Source organism: Emys orbicularis, chromosome 8 (genome assembly GCF_028017835.1).
Source record: "Emys orbicularis isolate rEmyOrb1 chromosome 8, rEmyOrb1.hap1, whole genome shotgun sequence".
Classification (NCBI taxonomy): domain Eukaryota; kingdom Metazoa; phylum Chordata; order Testudines; family Emydidae; genus Emys; species Emys orbicularis.
In genome coordinates, this window is record NC_088690.1 from 14,379,081 (window position 1) to 14,402,844 (window position 23,764).

Sequence of the window (23,764 nt, forward strand, 5' to 3'; positions counted from 1 at the left end):
TCCAGAGCTTCCATTGAAACCACTGGGAGCTTTTCTACTGACTTCAACAGGTACAGGATCAAGCCCGTAGCCTAACCCCCATTTGAGAGTCTTCTTTTATTCCCATTTATCCAGCTCATTGTTTTGACCCAATCTGAAGCTTTGGGGATACTTTCCTGAAGTTAGACGCACAACTTATACCATCTAACGCATTGCCAGCATTTCAAGCAAAGAGGTTCAAAGAATTAGAAGCAGAAATCCAACGCACATTTCAGACGAGTTCAATTCATACTGTTATAAATGGAATCATAACATACATATAATCTCACTTTCGGTATAGAACACCTTGGAAAGCATTTCTTTAATTTCACCTCTAACAGGATGTGCATTGCTTTACTGCTTAAATCTCTGCATATCAAGTCCCCCCTCTAATAAAATAAATAAATGACCAAGCCCAGCAGTTAGAAATTGTTGATGTGCCAGATTGCACAAACCAGCGCAGCCTTATTTCTAGGGGGCATTCCACAAATAACTTTCATTATATATGGGATGTTTCTGATCTGTTATCTTGAAAGAAAAAAAAAAGGTAGCTCTAATGCTTCTATAATCTCATGGAGAAGGCATTTGACTGTGCAAAGCAGCCATTTATATTAAAGGTCATCAGAACTGTGGGCTGCAGACAGATTTGACAGCTGGGTTCACAGACCATATAGAACAGAACAGAATTTTAGATTTCAGCTGCACCTTTTTCGTCCCAGATCACTTTAGAAAACAAAGATTTAGATTCCGGTGATGCAGTGACTGCATAGGCAAACCCGACAGCCATTATGAGTCAGGCAATAACTCACCCACATCATTGGACTCTGGAAACTATTTTATTGAGACAGGCAATGGAGAAAAATGAATTGCCATTACCTTTAGTATTCCTTATAGTGCATGGCACTTTTTGTTCCCTGTAACAGAATTCTACAATATTCAATTTGCCATACTGCCAAACTTCCCCACAGTTAATTTTAGTTAACAAAAAATTACATACAAGTTACAAAATTAAATAAAATCAGAATCCCTCTCCCACAAAATTAGTCAGAGTGCCTGAGGTTGGTCCAATGACCATTTCACTGATAAGACTTATTTGACTTTAATGTGTAAATAGAAACTTGGTTAAATATATTCCCTTGCCTAATATCTGGGAATTTGTTTCAAAAAAGGCAATGACCTTCAGAATGCATCTTGGGCCCCTGTGATTTGATCTGTGCTTTTGTCAATGATTTACAGTATTCTGCAATGCTCAGAATCTGGAGGTTTTTCTATTCTACCCATCAGCACTGGAACCAAAGGGTCTCCAAGACAAAGGAAAAACTTGTTTTCAACTATTTTATATGAAATATTTACATATGTAAAAGAAATGTGGTGGAGCCTGAATGAAGTTTCTCCTCTGATTCTCTTGATAGCCTATCTAATATGTCAGGATACAGTTACCGCACATAGTGCGGTAACAGGATTGCCTTCCCAGAGGTAAGTCTATCTCCATATAATTTAAGATACAGCTTTACATTACTGTCTATCTGGCTAGCCTATCAATTCAGTCTCAAATGGAGGCATATGGGCACTGTTATCTGTAAACAGCTACCAGAAAAGAATATTGGCAATCATCCAAATAATGGTCTAGTAATTGGCGTTCCTTGTTATATGCACTGTTTGTATGTACTTTATTCTTTTAAGGGAGAATATTCATTTATTTTAAATTTACTGTGCTATATTTGTGCACTTTGGGTTGCTATCTCCTCGATCAAGCTTTATTTACAATTAATATTTTGCTTTCAATTGTAGTGTTTGCAACACTACAATTGTTTCATATTTATGATTTGAATGTTTAATCAACATTATTTGATTTGCTTAACATTCAAATAATGAATTAAATGGGAATTATATATGTCTTTATATTTATTTCCCATTTTATATCTCGTTATGAATGTCATTTTGGCTTTAAAAAGGAATAAACAAGTGACATTTCTTTAAAGAAAACAGTTTTATGATAGAAAAAAGATTGGATTTTTCTGAAGTTGTTAATTGCAAACTTGTTTTAAAGGCAAATATGATTTTGAAGGCTCAAAAAAGGTATCAGTGATAATTGGAACATGGAGGCAGGGAGGACATAGAAAGAAAAAAAATGCTTGTTAGAGATACATTTAATTATGAAGGCTTACTCTGGTAATCCCTTTTGAAAGTGAACACAGCAGAGATTTTTGATGTTTGATGAACTTTTCAAACAAGGCAGAATAATGAAGAGGTAAAATTTTAAAAGCTAGGTGAAGGTGAGCCAATTAAATACTTTATGAAGTGCTGAAGGATATAGCCACCAAGGATATAGGATATAGCTACTGTCAGGACGAACATATATGTTTTCCAGAGTGTTCTGTCTTCAGGTTTCTGGTGTTTGTCTGCAGATCCAGTGTGTTTTCATCTAGCACACTGATCTGTATCCATAGGCTCCTTTGCTGAGCTTGTGTGTTTCATTTAGTATTCTCTCTTCTCAAGCTTCCGATGAATCCCTAATGTACCCCATACCTCCTCTAATTATCAGTGTTTCTCTTTGGACCATAGTTTCTTAAGTAAAACAGATTGCTCATTAGTTAATCGCCCAAAATAATCATCATGCTGAGGGTTAGAAATAAACCCACAAAATGTGTTTTGAGCTAAGGCAGACACAGATATTTTGGTACAGTACTCCACAACACAAAACACTGCTTTATGCAAATACAAGTTGTAAGATTGAGGGGCAAATGCTCAGAAGTACTGCTCTGGGTGGTGAGACAAATATTTTACTGGTGCTATGAATGATCTTGTCATAACTATAAAGGGAAGGGTAACAGCTCTCCTGTGTACAGTACTAAAATCCCTCCTGGTCAGAGACTCCAAAATCCTTTTACCTGTAAAGGGTTAAGAAGCTCGGGTAACCTGGCTGACACCTGACCCAAAGGACCAATAAGGGGACAAGATACTTTCAAATCTTGGGGGGGGGAAAGGCTTTTGTGTGTGCTCTTTGTTTTAAGGGGTTGTTCGCTCTTGGGACTGAGAGGGACCAGACATCAATCCAGGTTCTCCCCATCTTTCTAAACAAGTCTCTCTTATTTCAAAATTGTAAGTAAAAGCCAGGCAAGGCGTCTTAGATTTACTTTGTTTTCTCAACTTGTAAATGTACCTTTTACTAGAGTGTTTATCTTTGTTTGCTATACTTTGAACCTAAGACAGAGGGGGGTCCTTTGAGCTCTTTAAGTTTGATTACCCTGTAAAGTTATTTTCCATACTGATTTTACAGAGATGATTTTTACCTTTTTCTTTAATTAAAAGCCTTCTTTTTAAGAACCTGATTGATTTCTCCTTGTCTTAAGATCCAAGGGGGTTTGGATCTGTATTCACCAGGAGTTGGTGAAAGGAAGGAGGGGGGAAGGGTCAATTTCTCCTTGTTTTAAGATCCAAGGGGGTTTGGATCTGTATTCACCAGGAGTTGGTGAAAGGAAGGAGGGGGGAAGGGTCAATTTCTCCTTGTTTAAGATCCAAGGAGTTTGGATCTGTATTCACCAGGGAATTGGTGAAAAGTTTCTAAAAGCTTCCCAGGGTAGGGAATGGTGGCAGCGGACCAGAACTAAGCTGGTAGTTAAGCTTAGAAGTCCTCATGCAGGCCCCTACATTTGTACCCTAAAGTTCAAAGTGGGGATACAGCCTTGACAGAGCTTCTTTGAGGATCTGATCCAAAGTTGAAGTCAATGAGAGTCTTTCCGTGCACTTTAATGGGCTTTGGATTAGGCCTACAGAGAATTGTTTGTGCACACTGAATTTCTGAGCCTTATACAGTATTTTTTTTACTCCTTACATGGCTAAAACTCCCTTTGAGGACAATGAGAGTTTTCCTTGAGTAAGAAGTGAGTGAGGAGTCTTGTACAAGGCCCTCTATGCCTCAGCCTTAATAGTTGTTGAGTGTCCTTTCTTTTGGGGGATTTAGTTTCCCTATATGCTGTAGTGTACAGTGCATTTCAACAGTATCATTAAATTAGACTGTACAATTATAAAGCGGATTCCATATACTCACACGCATATTGTTTGGTTGTGTTATCAAAACACTGGGGCAAATTACTGGTTGGTGTAAATGTGCCGAGCTCTGTTGACTTCAGTGGAGTTTCACTTATTTATACCAGAAGAGGATTTGACCCTTGGTCTTTAGAGATTTGAATTGTTATTCTCCTCTCAGTTATACCGATAAAAATCCAGTGTAATACACTGATGGCAAAGGGATTTCACAGGCATAAGGAAGGGTAGAATTTAGCCCAATCACATTTAGAATTGTATTGACATGGTTTCATTCCATCTATGCATTTCAGAATCATTTCCAAATTTCCATTAATGTTTTTAAACTCTATTTTTGCCATTCCTCCACTTCACTACAGATTATTTTGCTTTCTTTTTCCTTAATGTAGTAGTTGCACCTTATCCGTTTGCAATACCCTCTCCTACTGTATCTTCTGTGCCTATTATATTCATAGCCTCCACCTTAAAATTTCCTCACATTAATTATATGCTTTCCTTTACAAATTGTCCTCAAAAGAGACTTCAAGGTCAAAATGCTGCTTGTTATTTTTCTTGGATTCTCAGTGTGAATTCAAATCAGCTTCCTCTTCCATTTCCAGCATTCTGTTTCTGACCATCTTCTAGAACATGGGTATAATCCATTATTTATTAGGAGCTTAATTGGTGTTGTAAAAACCAAACATAATCACATACACCGTTCTGGAAAAGGATGTAATCTATTGGTAGAGCAGGAAACAGCAGATCAATACATCCAGTTTCTGTTTTTGCTTCTGCCACTGGCAAATTCTATTGGTCAGATTTTTAGCTGGTGCAACCTGATGTAGCTTCAATGACCCTCAGTGCAGTTACACTGATTTATACCACCTGTGGTTTGGATCCAACTCTCTCCAGCAAAAGTTTCTAGTTTCCTCTAAAATCTGTGCTTGTACGGAAAACGGATATGATTTTCCTGCTGCTTGGCTCCACAGCTATTACCTCTTCTTAAAACTCTGCTCCAAAACTTAGGCCGGTATCATTTAATCTCTTCAGAAGAACCAGCAGAGATGTCAATACCCCGGCTCCTGTGAACTGTCAGCTAAGCCAGTGGTCAGAATGGACGGGTTGCTTTCCTTGCCAAGAGAAAAAAGTAAGTCTCAACCATAATGTATTCACTTATCTTCGGATGTGTCTGTAATGAGCATGTACACAGATTAATTATATGTATTATGCATATTCATAGTTTCTGAAACATCCAGTAAACTCATCCAAATATGATAAACATTCGCTTGTATTAGAAACACGGGGCCTGAGTCTCCTCTTACTTACGCTGGTGTAAATTAGGAATAATTTCATTTAAGCCGAAAGTGTTACTAAGGTGCAAAACTGGTGCAAAGGAGAGAAGAATCAGGCCCGCAATATTTGGCTAATAGTTTTCTTCTTTATCTAGCTGGGTTTTAATTGAATTTCCGTTGGCTCAATGCAAATATTCAGATATAGAAACACTTTGAAAAGCATTCGTTCATCAGCTCTGTTTACTCTGATTTTTGTATCATTTCACGTGTTTCTTCACAACTATTAAGTATTGGTCATAACTTCTATTTTCCACTTATATTGTAGGCAGAAACCAAGAGGTCAAGCATATGGAATGAGTGGGAAAGGAAGAGCCATACTCCAAATGGGGTTGCTCTTCCTCTTCTTTTTGTTCAGTTTGATAGGGAGCAGCATCCACCATTAATCAGCCACAAATGCTGTGCACCTTTCAGGATCTCAATTGAGATTTTTGTTTGTCTGCATCTGATAGTCCTATAGCTCACACCACATTCCACTACAAAACATATGTAACTGGAAAAGCTTAATGCCACATCACAGGCATAGAACAAAGGCACAAGGTCCAGAATTTGGAAAAATTAACTAACTTTACCAGGCATTGGGCCTAATGGAACAGGAACATTAGTTAAAATGTGTGCAATTAACAGAAAATGAGGACTGGGAAGTTTACATACTCCATCCGAAAGGCCTGCGGTACCTGCATGATGTTGAAATTAATAAGTAATCTATTCCACCACTGTAAAAGAGCCGCTTAGTTCAAAATAATAGGTGTTATTCAACTCAGACTGGTTTAAATCAGGAGTAACCCCACTGAAGTCAATGGATGTACACCAGATTTACAACAGCCCATTGTCTTTCACCTTATTTTCATTCTTGCTAAGCCCTTTAACTTCCATAGCTGGCTGCAGTAATATTTATTTATTCCTAAATAATTAAAACACTTTCTAACAGGTTAATTTATAAAGGAGATTTGTTTTTACTACTACTTAATATTTAATCGAAATGTTATCATTTCTGGATATAAAGTTCTTGTTAATTGGCCAATTTCTTTGCCTATTTAATGTGATTTAGTACAGATACAGAACTTTGCTACAGCCTGCCAAGTTCAAAGGGAGCAAATGCACTGGTCATCTCTGGGATGAGGCAGCATGCCAAGCAACAGAAACATGTGCAGCAAGCCAACGCTGTGGAAAAGATTTTCAGTGTGAGGAGACAGGTGAGTGAAATGCTATCGGGAACAACAGCAAATGAAGTTTGGTCCTGGATGAGATAGAGTCAATAATGAGAACAATGGACCAGTTCCTCAGCGCAAATTCTCTGGCTAGATTACATCTCCCATGATGCACCATGTTGTCTCTTCATGGTAAGGGAAGGGAATGTGTCCTATGAGTCCCTGGATGTGGTGCATTGTGGGAGGTGTAGTCTGCCCAGATTTCAGATATTGGCTTAATCACAACTTCTCTCATTTCAGGTGTTCTTTTTTTGATGAAAAATTAAAATTTGTGGGAAACAGATAGCTTTCTTGAAAATTTTGTTTTGTCAAAAAAAAAAAAAAAAAACCCCACAATTTTCTATCAAAAAAGCGTTTTGACAGAGAATTTTTCTACCAGCACGAGCTACAGCAGAATCAGGAGATCAGGTGGCTGTCCCTGCAAGATTGGGTTGCATCAGTATAGTTTTTACTTACAACACCATAGTGCCAAGTTCTGCTTTCTAGTATACAATACCCTTATAGATATTAGGAAACATGTGCACCATATCTAGGGCCAGATCTTCACACCAATTTACTCCAGCTGCAGATATGTCCCTTCATTTTCAATGGCACAAGTATTCTCAAGTTGTGCCTCGTGCAAACATTCATTTCTGAAATATAATTATTGTAACAAATTCCCAAAACACCTTCTGCAACTCGAACAGGCAAAACTGTACATTAACCTGACAGTTAATTTCACTTAGCCAACTGAAGAAGCTACTTATTCTTATAGTTCCTATTCAGGAATATGATCTTAGATAATTAACATACTGGAGCATCAGCAAAATGAACTTGACAAGATTCCCACAGTGGAGCCATTATTTAGAACTTAGGAGGTGTCCAACCCAGGCTCCACAGTTGTGCGGCACTGCACATTGCAAGGGAAAGTTTTAGGATGGTTTCAAGTTCAAACTCTGCTTTTCTCTAAGCAATAAGGCCCAAATCCTGGTTCAAGTAACCCAGATAAGCATTAAGAAGATTTGTAGATGCAGGGAGGAAAAAATACTTTCTTCCAAGCTATAGTGATGTAGCAGAAAGCACTGAAGTAACTTTTGTGGCTCTTATGCCCATCGCTGTAGTGAAGAATAGCTAGCAGATTACAGATCCACCAGCTTGCTGGCCCCCTAAACTCCTGCTCAAAGGGGTGCATGGAGCCCCATGAATCACAAGGAGTATATGCCCCCTGCCTAGTCTTCTGGAATCCTGCCCCGTCTCTGCTGCCGGCAGAAGACAGCAGTTCTACTACTGCAATAGCTTATCTCTACCTGGAAGGGTGAGATGGCAGTGTGACTTCCTAAGATATAGGAACGGACAGACTGGGTCAGATCAAAGGTCCATCTAGCCCAGTATCCTGTCTTCCAACAGTGGCCAATGTCAGGTGCCCCAGAGGGAATGAACAGTGCAGGTAAGACATTGTAATACATATGAAAAACAATAGAGTGGTCACCTTTAATAATGCCACCATTTGCCAGCCCTGACCACAGAGGTTTCTGTGATACCAAGCTTTCCCCTGTACATGAATAGGGGTATTGTAAATGCCAGTGTGGGGGTAACTTAACAAATGGTGACTTTTTAAATGGTGGCCACTGTGCAGTTTTCTGTGAACAAGACAGCAAGTTCACCTTGCCTACTAGCTAAGAAAAGATTCACTGACTCTGGCACAGGGAAGTGTAAATTAGTTCTCCCTACACCTGCTGGCCTCTTGAACCAGAGTGGGGAATTCACCTTGAAGGGAAGCAGGTGACCTATGGCAGCTTAACATCCTGCTGAGGGGATAAGCTGAGTCACTGGATCCCTGGATGCTCAAGCCATACTGCTACCACAGCCAGGGCTGCCCACACGTAGATGTCTCCTATACACCACACCACAGAAACACTAACCCAGGAACCAATCCCTGTAACAAACCCCGTTGCCTACTCTGTCCCCATATCTACTCTAGCGACACCATCAGAGGACCCAACCACATCAGCCACACCCTCAGGGGTTCAATCACCTCCACATCTACCAATGTGATATATGGCATCATGTGCCAGCAATGCCTCTCTGCCATGTACATTGGCCAAACCGGACAGTCTCTACGTAAAAGAATAAATGGACACAAAGCAGACATCAGGAATGGTAACATACAAAAGCCAGTAGGAGAACACTTCAATATCCCTGGATATTCAATAACAGATTTAAAAGTAGCCATCCTAAAACAACAAAAACTTCAAAAACAGACTTCAAAGAGAAACTGCAGAGCTACAATTCATTTGCAAACGTAACACCATTAATTTGGGCTTGAATAGGGACTGGGAGTGGCTGGCTCACTACAAAAGAAATTTTCCCTCTCTTGGTATTGACATGTCCTCCTCAATTATTGGGAGTGGACCACATCCACCCTGACTGAATTGGCCTTGTCAACACTGGTTCCCCACTTGTAAGGTAACTCCCTTCTCTTCATGTGCCAGTATATTTATGCCTGTATCTGTAATTTTCACTCCATGCATCTGAAGAAGTGGGTTTTTTACCCATGAAAGCTTATGCCCAAATAAATCTGTTAGTCTTTAAGGTGCCACCGGACTCCTCATTTTTGTGGATACAGATGAACATGGCTACCCCTCTGATACATGTACATATACACTTCAGGTCGCTGTATTAAACGCCACCTTGTATGTAACGGAGAGCCAGACTGTAGAGATGGATCTGATGAGAATAACTGTGAGAATGAAGATACTGAAAGCCTCTGTGAAAACCTAGACCCAATTCCTGGGTCTGAAAGAGCAGCCCAAGGGTAAGTAATTAATCTATATTTGCTGTTCTTGCAGTCAGGCCAGGATTACCTTTTTTATGTTGCTCTTATTCAGTAGTAGCATCATTTTTCTATTAATTGAGCTCTGACAGCGTGCATGGTGCTGTACAAAACAGAAGGACAGTATTGTCCCTAGGACTTCAAAGTCTAAACGGTACAGCATGAGTAACAAGGGAGGCAGCATGCTGTAGCAGACAGGGCACTGGACTTTGAGTCAACAGACCTGGCATGTGATCCAAGTTCTGCATCTGACTCACTCTGTGAGCTTGAGCAAGTCACTTTAACTGCAGTGCAGACATGCCCAGAGAGGTTAACACCTGCAGCTGGCCTGTGTCAGCTGACTCGGTCTCACAAGGCTCAGGCTAGGGGGCTATTTAATTGCAGTGTTGACATTTGGGCTTGGGCTCGGGCTCGCCTGGCAGTGTCTAGAGCCCAGGCTTCAACCCAAGTGTCTACACCTCAATTAAACAGCCCCCTAGCCTGAGGCCCTGATTATGACTGAATTAGGTTAGAAAGAAGTGGAATCTAAGACAGGTATCGTTGGCAAACTGTCTATGATGGCATCACTTATACATACACACACAGACACACACACACACACATATACATATACATATATAGCCTTATGTGAAAGAGAATAGGAGCTACAGTATGAGACTGTGGTCATTCATCATTTAACTCTACATTCGCTTGATCCAAAGCTGCAGAAGTTGGTGGAAAGACTCCCAGTAAGTTAAATGGGGTTGGGGGGGGGGGTTAGAAGAGGCTCCAAGGGAGTCTATCAAAAGCTTATCAGTCCACATATTTATTTTGTTTTCATTGTCATAGACTACTGTAATGTATATTTCCCTCTGCAAAGCACACAAAAGTAAGTGTTCAGTATCTTCATAAAGGAAAGTCATGCTTCACCAAGCTACTAGAATTCTTTGAGGGGATCAACATGCCTGTGGACAAGGGGGAAAACCATTGGAGACAGTGTACTTAGATTTTCAGAAAGCCTTTGACCAGGTCCCTCACTAAAGGCTCTTAAGCAAAGTAAGCTGTCATGGGATAGGAGGGAAGGTCCTCTCATGGATTGGTGACTGGTTAAAAGATAGGAAACAAAAGATAGGAATAAATGGTCAGTTTTCAGAATGGAGAGTGGTAAATAGTGGTGTTCCCCAGGGGGTCTGTACTGGGACCAGTCCTATTCAACATATTCATAAATTATCTGGAAAAAGGGGTAAATGGTGAGGTGGCAAAATTTGCAGATGATACAAAACTACTCAAGATAGTTAAGTCTCAGGCAGACTGTGAAGAGCTATAAAGGGATCTCTCAAAACTGGGTGACTGGGCAACAAAATGGCAGATGAAATTCAATGTTGATAAATGCAAAGTAATGCACATTGGAAAATATAATCCCAACTATACATATAAAATGATGGGGTCTAAATTAGCTGTTATGACTCAAGAAAGTTCTTGGAGTCATTATGAATAGTTCTCTGAAAACATCCAGTCAATGTGCAACGGCAGTCAAAAAACCGAACAGAATGCTTGGTATCATTAGGGATAGCTAATAAGACAGAAAATATCATATTGCCCCTATATAAACCCATGGTATGCCCACATCTTGAATACTGCGTGCAGATGTGGTCACCACATCTCAAAAAAGATATATTGGAATTGGAAAAGGTTCAGAAAAGGGCAACAAATATGATTAGGGGTATGGAACAGCTTCCGTATGAGGATAGATTAATAAGACTGGGACTTTTCAGCTTGGAAAAGAGATGACTAAGGGGGGATATAATAGAGATCTATAAAATCATGACTGGTGTGGAGAAAGTAAATAAGGAAGTGTTATTTACTGCATCTCATAACACAAGAACTAGGGGTCACCAAATGAAATTAATAGGCAGCAGGTTTAAAAAACAAGGAAATATTTCTTCCCAAAACACAGTCAGTGGAACTCTTTGCCAGAGGATGTTGTGAAGGCCAAGACTATAACAGGGTTCAAAAAAGAATTAGATAAGCTCATGGAGGATCGGCCCATCAAAGGCTATTAGCCAAGATGAGCAGGGATGGTATCCCTAGCTTCTGTTTGCCAGAAGCTGGGAATGGGCGACAGGGGATAGATCACTTGATCATTACCTGTTTTGTTCATTCCCTCTGGGGCACCTGGCATTGGCCATTATCGGAAGACAGAATACTGGGCTAGATGGACCTTTAGTCTGACCCAGCATGGCCATTCTTATGTTCTTGAAGAGAATTTCCAGTTCTGAGGAATTTCTAATTCTACTTTCATTTCAGGCTACCAAGTTAGCAAAAAGCTATTGACAAACTGAAGGGAATTGAGAGAAGAACATCTAAAATGGTCAAGGAGCAGGAGGAAATGACTAATATGGAAAGACTAAGTGAACCAACTATGAATAGTTTGACTAAGTGAGAGCAGTCTACAAGTATATGGAGGGTGTTAACACCCAAGGGGGAATAGGTAAATGGGAGAACAACTAACAGAAGAGTGATGAAATTAAGAAACAGAACATTTACTTTGACTATCAGGAAGAACTTTGTGACAGTGAGATGGATTAGGAGGCTGTGAAATGATTTCCCAAGGGACTTTACGGAAGCCCCATAATTTGGGACATTTTTATAACTCTACCTGACCAAACACTAGAAAATGAACTTCAGAGAACCATGTTGTATTGGAAGAGAGATGAACTGGATGATTTCATTAGTGTCTTCCATCTCTAATTTATGATTGTATGATACTGTCTTTGAAATAACAGGCTATTTGTCTCATTTTTAGTCAGAGAGAAAAATCACTTTAGTTTAGTTCCCACAGGAGAAGACAAAAATGGAGGTGTGTGGAATCAAAACCTCCCATTTATGAAGCGAAAGATCCTGAGTCATTGCTATCCAAAGCAACGTAGAGTCCAGTGTCTGAGAACAGAATGTATGTAAAGTCAAAGTGGGGGGGTAGGTAGCAATTTTTTTGTAATAGCAAAGAAAGCTATAGTTAATTTCTGGATGATGTCTCTTTTCATTAAAGATACAATGTTCTTACACAAGAAGAAATGCAATTTGTATACGATCCTAAGTATTATGGAGGCCAGTGTGAGTACATTTACAATGGAGAATGGCGGGAACTGAAGTATGACTCTGCATGTGAACGTTTGTACTATGGGGATGATGAGAAATATTTTAGAAAACCCTACAATTTCCATGTATATCAATTTCTAGTAAGTATTTAAGATGTTAATTTAGCAACATTTTCTCACTAGGTACTGAAGTTTGCCTTAGAGATGTTATGTAGATTTTCTCAGGATATATATTACAGTTATTTGCAGCAGTAGAAAGATAACATTGAACACCTACTTTCATGGATGAGCAGCCTCATATGCTCTGGGGCTCTTACTGAGATTGTGCATTTTGATACAAGAGATTACTAGGGCAATTCCATATGTTTTGGGGCCAGTACTCCCCTCAACCAGGGTCTCCTTCAAATCCTTCCACAAACCCCACCTTTTCCACCAGTCTCTAAAGCAACAATCTTCTAGTTAACAATAAACATTTGTACAACATAGTTATTTTAAAAACCCACACATGAAGGAACTAATGTGATCCTTGCTGCATCACCCAAGCAATCCTATTACTTATTCTGGTTGAGTGGACAAGGCACTGAACTGGGTTTCTGCTCCCAGCTCGGCTATTAACAAGCTATGTGACCTTGGACAAGTCACGTCACCGCTCTGTGCCTCAGTTTCCCCATTTGTTAAATGGGGATGATGGTACTTGCCCACTTTTACAGTGCTTTGAGATCTGCAGTCTGGATGACAAGTGCCATAGAAGAGGTAAGGCACCTCCCTCCCCCACTTCTGTCTGTATAATGCTGGAGTTTTAAAATTCCACCTGTCCTGCTGGGAGCTTCCTACACTGTAGGGTAAAGTCATCATTGCCATGGTTAACAGTTAGCGTGCATTGACCACTGCTTATCCTAATCATCCCTGTTACCTTGTGCTCCTCCTGTCAGATTGTTATACCCACTTGTTGGCTATAGTCTTTCTTAAACTCTCTGGGGCAGGGAATGCCTCTTTGTTACCGGTTTGTACATTTCCCAGCACATGGGGGCAGGGGCCTTTAGGCACTAACACAAAACAAATAATAATTAGGGGAGGAAGGATAATCTAATGTTTAGGGTACTAGCCTAGGAACTATGGAGATTTTGCTCTGCCACAGACTTCCTATGTGAGCTTGGTTAAGTCACTCAGAGCCAGATTTTCAAAGATATTTCAGCACCTAAAAAATACAGATCGGAGCCTAGCATGGTTTTCAAAAGTACCTTCTTACCATCCTTTCTGATGCTGAACTCTCTCCATTCATTGTATGGGGGACCTGGGCACCTAGCTTGAGGCTGAAGATTCCGCTGGGTGGCAGACAGCCTACATGTGAGGCATTGCAGTGCTGAGCAGAGTATCTTTAAGGATCTGGGCCCACAAGCCTAAGTCCCACTGAAATAGTTTTGAGTTAGGTGCCTAACTTGCTTAGGATCTGTAGTATGAGGTCATAAACACAGAAAGCCATGCTTTAAGCACCTACTAGAGAACCCTCTTGCCAGGAAGTTCCCACATTTAGTAAGCTCCCCATAGGAACCTATCCTGAGTGTGTCTGTTAACTGTGGAGAAACAGGAACTCTATAGCCACGCCACATGGACTTCTGAAAATCCTAGAAGGGACCTGTCTGCATTTTTAGGTACCTTTGAAAATCTGGCCTAGGCCATGTTTGAAAATGGGTCTTCAGCTTCTAAGTCGATTTTGAAAATTTTACTGTGCATTCCCACAGAACACACACTTCTTCCTGCAGTGGAGATGGACTTTTAGATTAATAAATTTTAAGGCCAGAAGAGATCATTGTGATCTAGTCTGACCACCTGAACAACACACCCTGCAGGACTTCCCTAAATTACATTCCTGCTTCAAGTCCAGTTGTTGTGCTTGAACTAGAGCATATCTTAAATATTTGCAGTCATGAAGAGCCATTGGTAAATTGTTCCAATGGTTAGTTGCCCTCACTATTAAAAATTCTACCTTATTTCCAGTGTGAATTTGTCTAGCTTCAATGTCCAGCCATTGGATCTTGTTTTACATTGGTCTGCTAGACTGAAGAACCTTCTATTATCAAATTTCTGTTCCCCATGTAGGTATATATAAACGGTGATAACAATCACCCGCTAACTTTCTCTTAGATAAACTAAAGAGATCGAGCTCCTTGAGTCTCTCAGTATATGGCATGTTGTCCAATCCTTTAATCATTCTTGAGGCTCTTCTCTGAACCCCCTCCAATTTTTCAACATCTTTCCTGAAGTATGGACCAGAACTGGACACAGTATTCAGAAGTAGTCACACCAGTGCCAAATGCAAAAGTAATACAACCTCCTTACTCCTCTCAATATTCCCTGTTTATACAGCCAAGGATTACATTAGCTCATTTGGCTACAGTGTCGCACTTCAGGCTTCTGTTCAACTGATTATCCAACCTGACACTCAACTTTTTTCAGTCACTGCTTGCCAAGATAGAGTCCATCCTGTAAATATGGCCTGTATCTTTTGTGCCTAGATGTATGAATTTTGATTTTGGCCATATTGAAAGGCATATTGTTTGCCAGATCCCAGCTTATCAAGCAATCTAGATGGCTCTGTATCAGTGACCAGTTCTATTTGTTATTTAGCACTCCCCCGATCTGTGGGTCATCTGCAAACTTTAACAGTAATGACTTCATGTTTTCTTCCAAGTCATTGATAAACATTTTAAATATTTAGGGCCAAGAACCTGCAGGACCCCCAAGAGAAAAAAAAAACACCTATTAGATGATGATTTCCCCATTTGCAATTATATTTAGAGACGTATCCCACTTTCAACATGGCAAACATTAAGTGGATTAATTGTGTCATTCTAGTTTATTAATCAAAATGTTGTGCAGTACCAAAGTTAAATGCCTTACACAACTGTAAATATGCTACTTCACCATAACGTTCCCAAACTGTATTTTCTCTGTATGCCCCTCAAGATGGCAAGCTATTCCATGCAGAGACTTGTTGCTTTCACTAAAATGTTATGCACTGTATGAACTACAAAAAAAGTAAAAGAATTTTAAGATTGCAAAGTCAAGCACTAAAAAGTTAAGGAAGCCAGAACTAAGGTTGCCTGTGCAATCTTAATTTGGCCCTCTTGTGTGTTAGCATTATGCTGCAGTTTATAATTACGTGATCAGATACTGTATTTTCCACAGGATGGAAAATTCAGTGCACAGGATGGACGGTGCTCACTTAACAAGCACCTATTCAATATTTTGTGTTTGCTCCTTGTTCAATCTGTGCCCCAACCTCGAGGGGTGTATTCACTGCATACTATTCAAATAGTGCTCTGAAGAAAGAATTATTAATTTCCTCATGGCCTTTTCTATGGCACTCATCCCTACAGTATTTGAGTGCTTCACAGACATCTATTAATTTATCTTCACAACATCCCTGTGAGGGGGGTAGTATCCCCATTTTAGAGATGGGGTTGAGGTACTGAGATTAAAATCCACAAATTTTGAGCTGAGGAGGACCTAATTTTTCAGAGTACTTAGCATTATAGGGCAATTCATGTGGTCAAAGCACAGCGCTCATTGATTTCAGTTGCAGCTGTCAGTTCTCAACACTAGTCTCCCCTCTCCTTGGTTCCTAGTGCGAGTCTCTTTATCGAGCCAATCCCAGTCTTCCCCCTCCTCCCAGCTCCTCATCCAATTTCCATATCCCTCACACCACCACCAACTGACACCCTCTTCCTGTTTCCCTCACTAGCTCCCACTCCCCGACCTGACTCCCAGTCCCAGTTTCCTTGCCCAACTAGTCCCAATTTCTACTCCCTCTACCCCGCCTTCCTCTCCGCCCCCCCCCGACACTCAGTCCCAGCTTCCCTTTCTGCTCCTAGTTGCAATTTCCTTGCCCAACCAGTTCCAATTTCTCTCCCCCAGACATCTCGTCCCAATCCATTCATTTTCCCCCTCCCCGGTCCAGCTTTTTGACCATTCTGAGAGTCTAAGGGTATGTCTACACTACCCGCCGGATCAGCAGGCAGCGATCGATCCAGTGGGGATCGATTTATCACATCTAGTCTAGATGCGATAAATTGACCCCCGAGCCCTCTCCCGTTGACTCCTGTACTCCAGCTCGGCGAGAGGCACAGGCAGAGTCGATGGGGGAGCGGTAGAAGTTGACTCACCACAGTGAAGACACCACGGTGAGTAGATCTAAGTACGTCGACTTCAGCTACGTTATTCATGTAGCTGAAGTTGCGTAACTTAGATCGATTCCCCTGCCAGTGTAGACCAGGGCTAAGAGAGACAGGCTCCCTGCTTTTAGTTCCAGCGCCCAGTGTAGAGCAGCTAGGAGCAGCATTTACAGCAAAAGTCCATCTGAGCCCCTGTAGCCCTGGGGTGGCCCGTGTTCAGGTGCACGCTCACTCTAGTCACTCTAGGAGCTGTCAGGGGCTTGAGCATGCTCCCTGAGGATGGAATCTGCTTAGATTTTAATTGCTAAAAATCTAAGCAATCTCTACTGAGCATGTGTGAACTGTGATTTTTCAAAGACTCATAACTTGGTCAAATTTTGTCAGATTTGGCAAAAGGCACATCCCTAACACAAAGGCCACCACCAAACCAAATTTCAAGTCACTGCTCTCAAATATAGGGGAACTAGAGTGGTTCAAAGAACATTTTTATTGTGGGCAAAAACAAAAACAAAAATATATTCCCCCCCAACCTTATTCTCAGAAACAGTTGAACCATTTTTGATGATATTTTCCAGAAAATATTCAGCTTGAGTTAGGTACCACCTGGGAAAATTTCAGCCAAAACAATTAAAGTTTGGCAAAGTTATTAGCAACTGAAAACAGGGTTTTGTAATGAGACGTGTCAGGCTACTTTAATAATAGGCTGCATTACCTTACCACTGACTTCAGTTGGGGCAGGATCAGATACTTCAACAGAGAGAGTGATACGGTAAAGAAGGCAGGTAATAGCTGCAAAAGTAATGCCTCTTCTTTTCATTTCAGGCTCATGCTGATTCTGGATTCTCTTTTGAGTTTTACGATGATTCGAGAGATTTATTTGAGGCCATAAAAAAAGATAAATCCACAAATTATGGCTTTACCTTTGGAATAAGTTATGCTAATGTACCTCCCCTTTTTGAGCTAGGTTTCAGTTTATCACAGGGTAAAGGATCCCTGAAGAATTTCACGCAGTATAACGAGAAGGTAACAAAACAATGGTGCATGTGTTCTCTCAGTCATGTCTTGTTGCATTGCGCAATTTCGGTGTAACTTATGTTAGTTTATTCTTTTACTTGCATGTTTTTTAAACAATAGTAATTGTACCTTCATTTGTTCATGTAATTGCAAATGTGTGATCATTAGTAATCTTGTTTGTTGGTCTTCTTACATCTAAGCAAACAGAATCATTATAATGGGAATAAAATTGAATTACGAAATATAAGAACACATGTCATCTTGCCCCTTCCTGTTTCATGGCTATATTAAGTATATAAATAAAGAAATGCTTAAAGTGGCAAACAGTGAGGGGAAAATATCAAGCTGTTCATCAAAACAGTTGTCCTCAGGGGATGGGCTCCAGTGGCAAATATATCTTGTTCAATTTAATACAAGCTGCAATATGGTGGTAAATTAAGCTTCTATTGTATCATAAGTTTAAAGTATCTTAGTAAACAAATAGTACTAGATGGAAGGGTTTATTTTTAATAGAAAGTTTACATCATGGCCAAATATGTGGTGACCCCCCATTTAGATCTGATATTAATGATAATTTTTTATATTTATACTATGCCTGTGATCTACTTTTCTCTTGGTCAGTGACAAGGAACAGTAAAAGAGAATTATCTTGACAGTGTCCTAGTTGAAGTGACAAGGAGTCCGGTGTCACCTTAAAGACTAACGGATTTATTTGGGCATAAGTTTTCGTGGGTAAAAAACCTCACTTTTTACCCACGAAAGCTTAGGCCCAAATAAATCTGTTAGTTTTTAAGGTGCCGCCGGACTCCTTGTTTTTTTTGTGGATACAGACTAACACGGCTACCTCTTGATACTAGTTGAAGTGCTTTCAAAACTGCTGTAAGCTGGCATCATTAAAGTATCTAGTTCTTCCTTGTCTAGAGTCACATCACTGATTGTTTTCATCAAAAAAATTGATTTTGTATCCTCAGAAAATGACTCATTAAAAGGGCTGTGTCACAAGGTTCACTCACCGCACCTCCTTCTGATTGTCTCGGGGAGTAGCTCCACTAGCCTGCGCTCTCATTCCGGTGGTGTCTTCCGCCATCTTATCTCCCGCTGCACTGGTCACTCCCAGATCTAGAGCTTCCTCTTCATGGCTTGGCCCTCCGGCCAGGTCACTAAAGTCTCCCCTTCCAGGGAATTCAAAGGCCTTCCAGACTCTGCTGTCAGGATGGCATCTCCAACACATTGTGCCACTGCCCAGTGGCTGGTAGGGGAACTCGGGCCTGCCCTCTACACGGGTTCCAGCCCAGAGACCCTATAACATGCAGCCAAGGCCTATATCTCCTTAGTCCTCACTGCTGTTTCCCTGGGCTTCTTCCTACTTTACTGGCTTCTCCCCTCCCTGGGTTTGCCAGCTTCTTAACTACCTCCACTCAGGGAGTGACTGCAGCCTGCCTTCCTATCCCCACTGCCTGTGCCAGCTACTTGGCTATATACTGGGCCCCTTCTGCTCCATTACAGCTGAGCCTACTCCTAATTAGTGGCCAGCTCCCTGGCTCCCGCTCCAGGTGCACCCAAGGGAGTTAATTGGCCTGCCTGGCCAACTTAACCCCTTCCAAGTCCATGTGGGGCTGATACCCCACCACAAGCAGGGCAGCCTATTGTGTCAGTTTCTGAGACATGGAGCAATGGCCCAAACATGAGAGAACATGCAGGAGAATGCTCTCCAGTCATGTGGACTTTGGGGAACAGCATCCTCTGCCCTCAACAGGAAAACAGCCAGGGTGTCTGCACAGCTGAGACACAGCTAATTAATGCTGAGTAGGGGAAGCAATGGCAGGCACCAGCTGCCATGTGGATTTGTTATTCTGCACCGCCCCTCACGGATCACACTATTGACATATTCACTCCTCCCCTCTGCACTCCCTTTCATAGACATGCTATGAAATGTACTAGCTGTGTGTGTGTTTGCGCATGTGATATTGCTATAGAGACGATACAAGATCCTACTATTAGTACTATCTAAAGAAGCCAGGACCGGCTCTGTTCAATATCTTCATTAACGACTTAGATATTGGCATAGAAAGTACGCTTATTAAGTTTACAGATGATTCCAAACTGGGAGGGATTGCAACTGCTTTGGAGGACAGGGTCATAATTCAAAATGATCTGGACAAATTGGAGAAATGGTCTGAGGTAAACAGGATGAAGTTTAATAAAGACAAATGCAAAGTGCTCCACTTAGGAAGGAAAAATCAGTTTCACACATACAGAATGGGAAGAGACTGTCTAGGAAGGAGTACGGCAGAAAGGGATCTAGGGGTTATAGTGGACCACAAGCTAAATATGAGTCAACAGTATGATGCTGTTGCAAAAAAAGCAAACGTGATTCTGGGATGTATTAACAGGTGTGTTGTGAGCAAGACACGAGAAGTCAGTCTTCCGCTCTACTCTGAGCTGGTTAGGCCTCAACTGGAGTATTGTGTCCAGTTCTGGGCACCGCATTTCAAGAAAGATGTGGAGAAATTGGAGAGGGTCCAGAGAAGAGCAACAAGAATGATTAAAGGTCTTGAGAACATGACTTATGAAGGAAGGCTGAAAGAATTGGGTTTGTTTAGTTTGAAAAAGAGAAGACTGAGAGGGGACATGATAGCAGTTTTCAGCTATCTAAAAGGGTGTCATAAGGAGGAGGGAGAAAACTTGTTCACCTTAGTCTCCCTAAGGATAGAACAAGAAGCAATGGGCTTAAACTGCAGCAAGGGAGATTTAGGTTGGACATTAGGAAAAAGTTCCTAACTGTCAGGGTGGTTAAACACTGGAATAAATTGCCTAGGGAGATTGTGGAATCTCCATCTCTGGAGATATTTAAGAGTAGGGCAGATAAATGTCTATCAGGAATGGTCTAGACAGTATTTGGTCCTGCCATGAGGGCAGGGGACTGGACTCGATGACCTCTTGAGGTCGCTTCCAGTCCTAGAATCTATGAATAAGCTCTTCTTTAACTTACGTGGCAAAAGCTTATGTTTTCTGGCACTGAAGGACCAAGGTTGTAGTACCAGCACTGAGGAATGTGTGTATTTTGTGTTAGAGATCATGTGTGAGCAATTGCAGCTGGGTCCTTTATATGGCCCCAAGAATCACATCAACTTTGTTTGGTGGAGTTCCCCAGCAGAGGTTCTCTGTTATAGAATCATAGGGTTGGAAGGGACTTCAGGAGGTCATCTAGTCCAACCCCCTGCTCAGAGCAGGACCAATCCCCAACTAAATCCTCAAATGGCCCCCTCACGGTTTGAACTCACAACCGTGGGTTTAGCAGGCCAATGCTCAAACCACTGAGCTATCCGTTGCTTGGCTATGCAACACAGTGGCTATAACACAGTTTTGCTGTGTAAAGGGAAGTTGCCAGGTTAAATCTGGCCATCTAATTTAGGTTTTTCAAAACAAATACATATTAACAGAACCTAATACCAATAGAAATGGTTCATTTTTTTTAATATTTCTATTTTTAAGACATATAAACATTCCCTGGAAGCATTTGCAATTCCATTATTGAAGCTTTGGGCTAGGACATAGGAGCCAGCACCAAAATTGACTAAAAATTGGTGTAACCCAAAGTGAAACTGACAAGCCAACTTTAGCTGTCTAAGCTGAGAGATACGCAAAAGTGAACAAACAGCATAAACAGTGACATGTCCATTAGATGTTCAATAGTCAAAGGAATTATTTGTAATACAGGAAAGGAGTAGAGCAGCAGTTCTCTAACTGTGGGTCGGGACCCCAAAGTGGGTCGGGACCCCCTTTGAATGGGGTCGCCGGGGGTGGCTTAGAGTTGCTGGGGCCCAGGGCTGAAGCTCAAACCCCACTGCCCAGCGCTGAAGCCAAAGCCCGAGGGCTTCAGCCCTGGACAGCAGGGCTCAGGTTGCAAGCCCCCTGACAAGGGGCTGAAGTGCTTGAATTTCAGCTTTGCCCCCCCCCCTGCCTGGAGTGGTGGGGCTCGGGCTTTGGGCCCCCCCCCCCCCCCCCAGGGCAGTGGGGCTTGGGCAGGTTCAGGCTTCAGTCCCCCTTCCTGGGGTTGTGAAGTAATTTTTGTTGTCAGAAGGGGGTCACGGTGCAATGAAGTTTGAGAACCCCTGGAATAGAGCATCCAATTTAGAGGGGGAAAAAACATAAGGAGCCTATTCTGATTTCACGTATACAGTATTGCTAACGCCAAGTGCACAGGTGCTGGAACTAGGGGTGCTGGAGGTGCGGCCGCACCCTCTGGCTTGAAGTGGTTGCGATCATATACAGAGTTTGCGGTTTGGTTCAATGGCTCCCAGCACCCCCACTATGCAAATTGTTCCAGCTTCACTGCCCAGGTGATCAAAAATCATGACTCTAGCCCCCCAAAATCATGTGATTTGCTTTAAAATATGTTTTAATAGATAAATAAAATGTATTGTTAGATGCCTTCTTGTTTTTGATCCTTTAAGGAACACTTGAGTCACACTTTCAAGCTTTTTTCTCCAACCACAAGAGCTAGAAACTTTTTTAAAATGAAAGCTGAGATTCTCTCAGAATCACTTGACTCCAGGAACTGAAGCTGTAAGACAAAGAGCAGATATTGAGAGATTTGAGATAAAAATCACAAGTGTTGGCAACACTAGTTCTAGATTAATCTCTCTCTATTGGCTTCAGTGGGAATACGTTAGTGTTCTTTAGTTGAGAATCAAGCCCAGACAATGCTCCTTCAGAGGGCTCCTAGCTTGGTGTAAACCCACTGAATGTTTATACCACTATTCTGCAGTGTGGACCCCTGTATATTTCTCAGGGAAGAGGCACGTTTCCCTTTTAACGACTGTTTTGTTTTATCTGCAGAACGTAGGATTCATTAGAGCCATAACAAAGGTACAGACAGCACGGTTCAAAATGAGACGGGATAACGTAGTTCTGGATGAAGACGTGCTTCAGTCCCTGATGGCGCTTCCAGAAAGCTACAACTATGGAATGTATGCCAAATTTATTAATGACTACGGTACCCATTTCATGACATCTGGGACCATGGGAGGCATCTTTGAATATATCCTCGTCGTTAACAAAGAAGAAATGAAAAGAAAAGGTTAGAATAATGCTACAAATTCTGTGTTCATCACTTCATTCTCTAACTGTCCCCTCTGATTGTTTAATGTTATAAACTGTTAAAACTAACCACTGGGTTCCTCCCTCTTCATCCTCCCAGGCATGGAGCGATAGTACCGGCACTGCTAAAGCAGTACCTACCACTATACCTATAGCCAGTCACCAACTGGCACGTCCCACCCCTGACCCGTCTACCTACACCAAATTCCTCCTCACCACTGCTCACGGGACTAGCTGCCACTGTTCCACAGTATGCTTATGCAGAGCCACTTACACTGACTTTCCATAGTTTGCCTTCCTGTGCAGCAAATCAGCAGCTTCTCAGCAGAATTTGGGTCTTCTGTCCTTGGAGAGCAGGGCCAGGATTTAGCTCACAGTGGCTAAAATTAGGCATTCGGAGTCAGTGCTAGCGCTTTAGTATTCTTGGCTTCAGTACATTTCATAGGTGAGTAAAATATAATGAGTAAGATTCTGCAGCTGGTGTCATTTGGCATAGGTCCATTGGCATAAATGGAGTTACACTGATTTACACCAGCTTACACCAGCTGAGGTTCTGGCCCTAAATTTTTTTTTAAAGTAGATCTCCTTTTGGTCACAAGGAGGCACATGGGAAGTTAAACTGGAGGCTCTCTAGGTTAGATTATTTATCCTTTATCCTGCTGTAAGGTGTTAAATAAACCAATAAGTATGTCTCACAGTCAGCATACAGAACAGGAGTACTTGTGGCACCTTAGAGACTAACGAATTTATTTGAGCATAAGCTTTCGTGGGCTACAGCCCACTTCCTCAGATGCATAGAACGGAACACACAGAAAGAAGATATTTATACATACCGAGAACATGAAAAGGTGGGAGTAGCCATACCAACTGTAAGAGGCCAATCAATTGAGATGAGCTAGTATCAACAGGAGAGAGAAAAAAACCTTTGAAGTGATAATCGAGATGACCCATAGAAGGTGTGAGGATATTTTAACATATT

General features: G+C 41.4%; 1 protein-coding gene across 1 annotated transcript in view; it reads left to right on the plus strand.

The window, feature by feature from the left end:
• Window positions 1-1,243: 1,243 nt before the first annotated feature.
• The window catches only part of C8A (complement C8 alpha chain), a 43,071-nt gene continuing 20,550 nt past the window's right edge, over window positions 1,244-23,764 (plus strand). Inside the window, exons 1-7 of the mRNA XM_065409875.1 lie at window positions 1,244-1,494; window positions 5,071-5,191; window positions 6,445-6,589; window positions 9,254-9,398; window positions 12,445-12,634; window positions 17,491-17,691; window positions 22,525-22,765. Coding sequence (XP_065265947.1) covers window positions 1,244-1,494; window positions 5,071-5,191; window positions 6,445-6,589; window positions 9,254-9,398; window positions 12,445-12,634; window positions 17,491-17,691; window positions 22,525-22,765 — 1,294 coding nt within the window. The remainder of the gene's footprint in view (window positions 1,495-5,070; window positions 5,192-6,444; window positions 6,590-9,253; window positions 9,399-12,444; window positions 12,635-17,490; window positions 17,692-22,524; window positions 22,766-23,764) is intronic.